Raw genomic sequence first — 3,285 nt, 5'->3', positions numbered from 1 at the left:
ATGTAAAGGCGATAGTCTTTCTCTAAAGCTTAGTTCTTCGCTTTCTTTCTGGTTCATGAATCTTGTCATTTGGTTTTTGGCAATTCAGTATCAATCCGTTAATTCTGATCATTATTATATTGATAGAAGTATCACCATTTTGATGAATAATATAAGCATTACCGTTCTAACATCATCATTACTGATACCACTTACTCTACTGATATTGCTAATACCCTATACTGTAGTAAGATCAAAGTAGCATCATTCTACCCAGGACAATTATGTGAGATGTCTCTCATATATTTCACTTAAAAATATTTTTGCTATCAATTGATATTTCACTCTTAAAATGTTAGTATTTATTATGATGATAATGATTATCTATTAATTTATTTTTAATATCTACATCCTCCATATCAGATAGCAAAATATATCTATTCGGTTCCAGATCCGCGTGTTCCTTCTCGTTTTCAATAAAATTCTTTTAGGTAGGTAATCCAGTCTGCTTGTTGCTCCTGAGAGTCACGTCTAGTTCTTAAAGGTTGCCACCAATTTAATCTGATCAACTTTTATCATAATTATCCTAATCATCTACATTGTTGATATCACCCTTAAAGCTGTGGTCTCACTGGCACCTGATATCTGCAGCAAGATTCTGCAATTTCTGCAACACATTCTCGTGATTTCCTGTGTTCCAAGGTGATGGAAAACAAAAGTTTCTGCGACTAGTTCTGCAACCGAGCCGATATCTCTCTATATATCTAAACAGATACATACATGCATATATATATATATATATATATATATATATATATATTTATATATATATATATGTATATATATACATATATATATATATATGTATATATAAATCATATATACATACATGCACACACAAACACACACACACACACACACACACACATATATATATATATATATATATATATATATATATATATATATATATATATGTATATATATACATATATATATATATATATGTATATATATATATATATATATATATATATATATATATATATATATATATATATATGTGTGTGTGTGTGTGTGTGTATATACATATATATATGTATATATATATATATATATATATATATATATATATATATATATATATATATTTAAATATATATATGAATCTCTTAAAATTGGCTCGTTTTAAGCCTCACCACACAATTGACTTTGTGGTTTGTTTCGGTTTATCTGTACCGTATAGAAGGTCTGCATTGGCGCTGAGATGAACTCGTATTGCATTTTTCATTTTAGAATGATTTGAAATGTCGAATATCTAATCTCCATACTGTCAGCCACTTGATCAAAAATTTGTGGCATCAATTACATCTAAAATTCTTTAAAAATGGGGTTTGAGGTCATGTGTCATATCTAATAACAAACGTTTGGCGCTGTATATTAGACTTCTTGAACGGATATAATAGGACCATGGAAACTAATGGCCAGAATGATAGTCTTTACGGTAATGCAAAACATGTCAAAATTATGATCATTGATATATGTTACTGTCATATCTAATTTCTGGGCAATGTTACAACAAAAAGAAGTTCAAAGGATAACAACTCTGTCATATATAATCTGGCAAGATAGAGCCATAGAGCTTGGGCTGCCTCCTCTTCCTTTCTCTTTCCTTTTCTTTCTTCTTTATTGCGTATATCTCCAGCGGAGGTCGACAAGCATTATCTTTCCAGGATATGTGTTGGGGTTTTATCACTGCTAGTACGCTGTCTATTATGTGAACGCGCCTTTCACACACCTAGAGTATTTCACATGGCTCTGATTAGTACGGCAGTATTGTTCACTTTGCTGTATCCTAAGGCGGTAGCTCTTATGCTCAGCAGTGCGGTTAGTTTGACCGGCCAGCTTCGCGACAACGTATAGTAGCAGTGATTCCTGATATCGGCAATGGTTGCTGGTATTCAGTGCCAATGTGACCACAGCTTAATATAGTTTTGTTGCAGTTCATCATGCTGCAATCACTTTTGTTACTGGTACCAGTAATAATTATTAAGGGAGCCTTCCGGTGGTTCGTCATAGGGATCAGGGTTAAAGGTCTCAAGAACCGAAGAAGAGTTTTCATAAGAATGTTATTTATTGCCTGTAAATAGTACATAGATGATAACTCTCACGTGTTTGAAACAAGACATAAAACAAAGACAGAATTCAGAACAATTAACAACAAATTATCGGAGACTCAGTCACTCCTTGCGGAATGGAATCCTCTCTTAAACAGGGAGTTTACAAGCATGATGGTCCAAGCAGGTGTCCCAGCAGCACTTCTGGTTGGACGGGCAGAAACCGTCGTGGGGGCACACCTGTCGAGAGAAAAGGGGAGGTAAAGGTAAAAAAATAAAAGGATAACGTGTCTCACTCACATGTCTATGGGATATAAACTTTCAGTTGGATACATAAGAAGTATGAAATGATATATGTGAATCTAGACTAAAGAGAGGTCTGCTGAAATAAACATCAAACATACATAAAACAGACGAAAATGTAACTCACATTTGGTGGCCTTTTGAAGCGAAGGCAGTGACGCCGAACGTCGGGGCATTCTCCACTGTGATCTGAAATCCAAGGCAGTCTTTTAGTGACATTTAATAAGAAGTAACATCAAAACAGTTCTCGAAACCTAAGCAAACAATACTGCTATTTGAAATATGTTACATATATATATGAATATACTACATACACTGTTGACATATATGCGCATGTGTAATATATACGTAAGTATGAATATCAAACTACCTTCAACGGGAGGCGGGTCGCCGACCGTCCCGTCGTCGCAGCAGTACACGGGCCTCCCCTCTCCTTCCGGCCGCCACTTCTCGCAGTAGTATCTGCAGCCGTCAGCGTTTCCGCTGGCCAAAGCGACAACGGCTGCCACGCCCACGAGGAGGAGCACGCGAATCTGGAACCGAATAGGATATATTTTGCTATCTGATATTGAGGATGTAGATATTAAAACATAACTGAATAGATCATCATTATCATCATAACAAATACTAACATTTTATAGGTTGAATATTAATTGATAGCACAAACATTTTTGTATGAAATATATTAGAGATATCTCACATAATTCATAATTTCTACAAGCACGAGGCTGGACGCAAAGTCCAGATATATTTAGGGCTTGTCTAAACAATGCAATTGGTCCTCACCATCATGTTGCAAGTAACTGACAGCTCGAACGGCGACGACTGACTGCGTGAGGACGGAACCAGTGACGCCATTTATAGGCCAGAGGCCTCGCCAGCCAGC

General features: G+C 35.6%; 1 protein-coding gene across 1 annotated transcript; it reads right to left on the bottom strand.

The window, feature by feature from the left end:
* Positions 1-2,094: 2,094 nt before the first annotated feature.
* Positions 2,095-3,285, bottom strand: LOC113812348 (uncharacterized). The gene is made up of 4 exons (XM_027364225.2): positions 3,186-3,285; positions 2,770-2,932; positions 2,527-2,588; positions 2,095-2,336 (listed from the first exon to the last, which is right to left on the bottom strand). Exons 1-4 carry the CDS (start codon positions 3,255-3,257, stop codon positions 2,247-2,249), a joined length of 387 nt encoding a protein of 128 aa, XP_027220026.2. The 5' UTR covers positions 3,258-3,285; the 3' UTR covers positions 2,095-2,246.

Source organism: Penaeus vannamei, unplaced genomic scaffold, assembly GCF_042767895.1.
Source record: "Penaeus vannamei isolate JL-2024 unplaced genomic scaffold, ASM4276789v1 unanchor566, whole genome shotgun sequence".
Classification (NCBI taxonomy): Eukaryota; Metazoa; Arthropoda; class Malacostraca; order Decapoda; family Penaeidae; genus Penaeus; species Penaeus vannamei.
This window is presented reverse-complemented; position numbering and strand designations above follow the sequence as displayed.

Bases quoted from the DNA above. Each gene is read 5' to 3' on its own strand.
- LOC113812348 (XM_027364225.2), bottom strand. From the start codon at position 3,257: ATGGCGTCACTGGTTCCGTCCTCACGCAGTCAGTCGTCGCCGTTCGAG. The intron at 2,933-3,185 runs GTGAGGACCAAT...ATTCGGTTCCAG, and splicing joins CAGTTACTTGCAACATGATG to ATTCGCGTGCTCCTCCTCGT. The intron at 2,589-2,769 runs GTAGTTTGATAT...CTTGGATTTCAG, and splicing joins CGACCCGCCTCCCGTTGAAG to ATCACAGTGGAGAATGCCCC.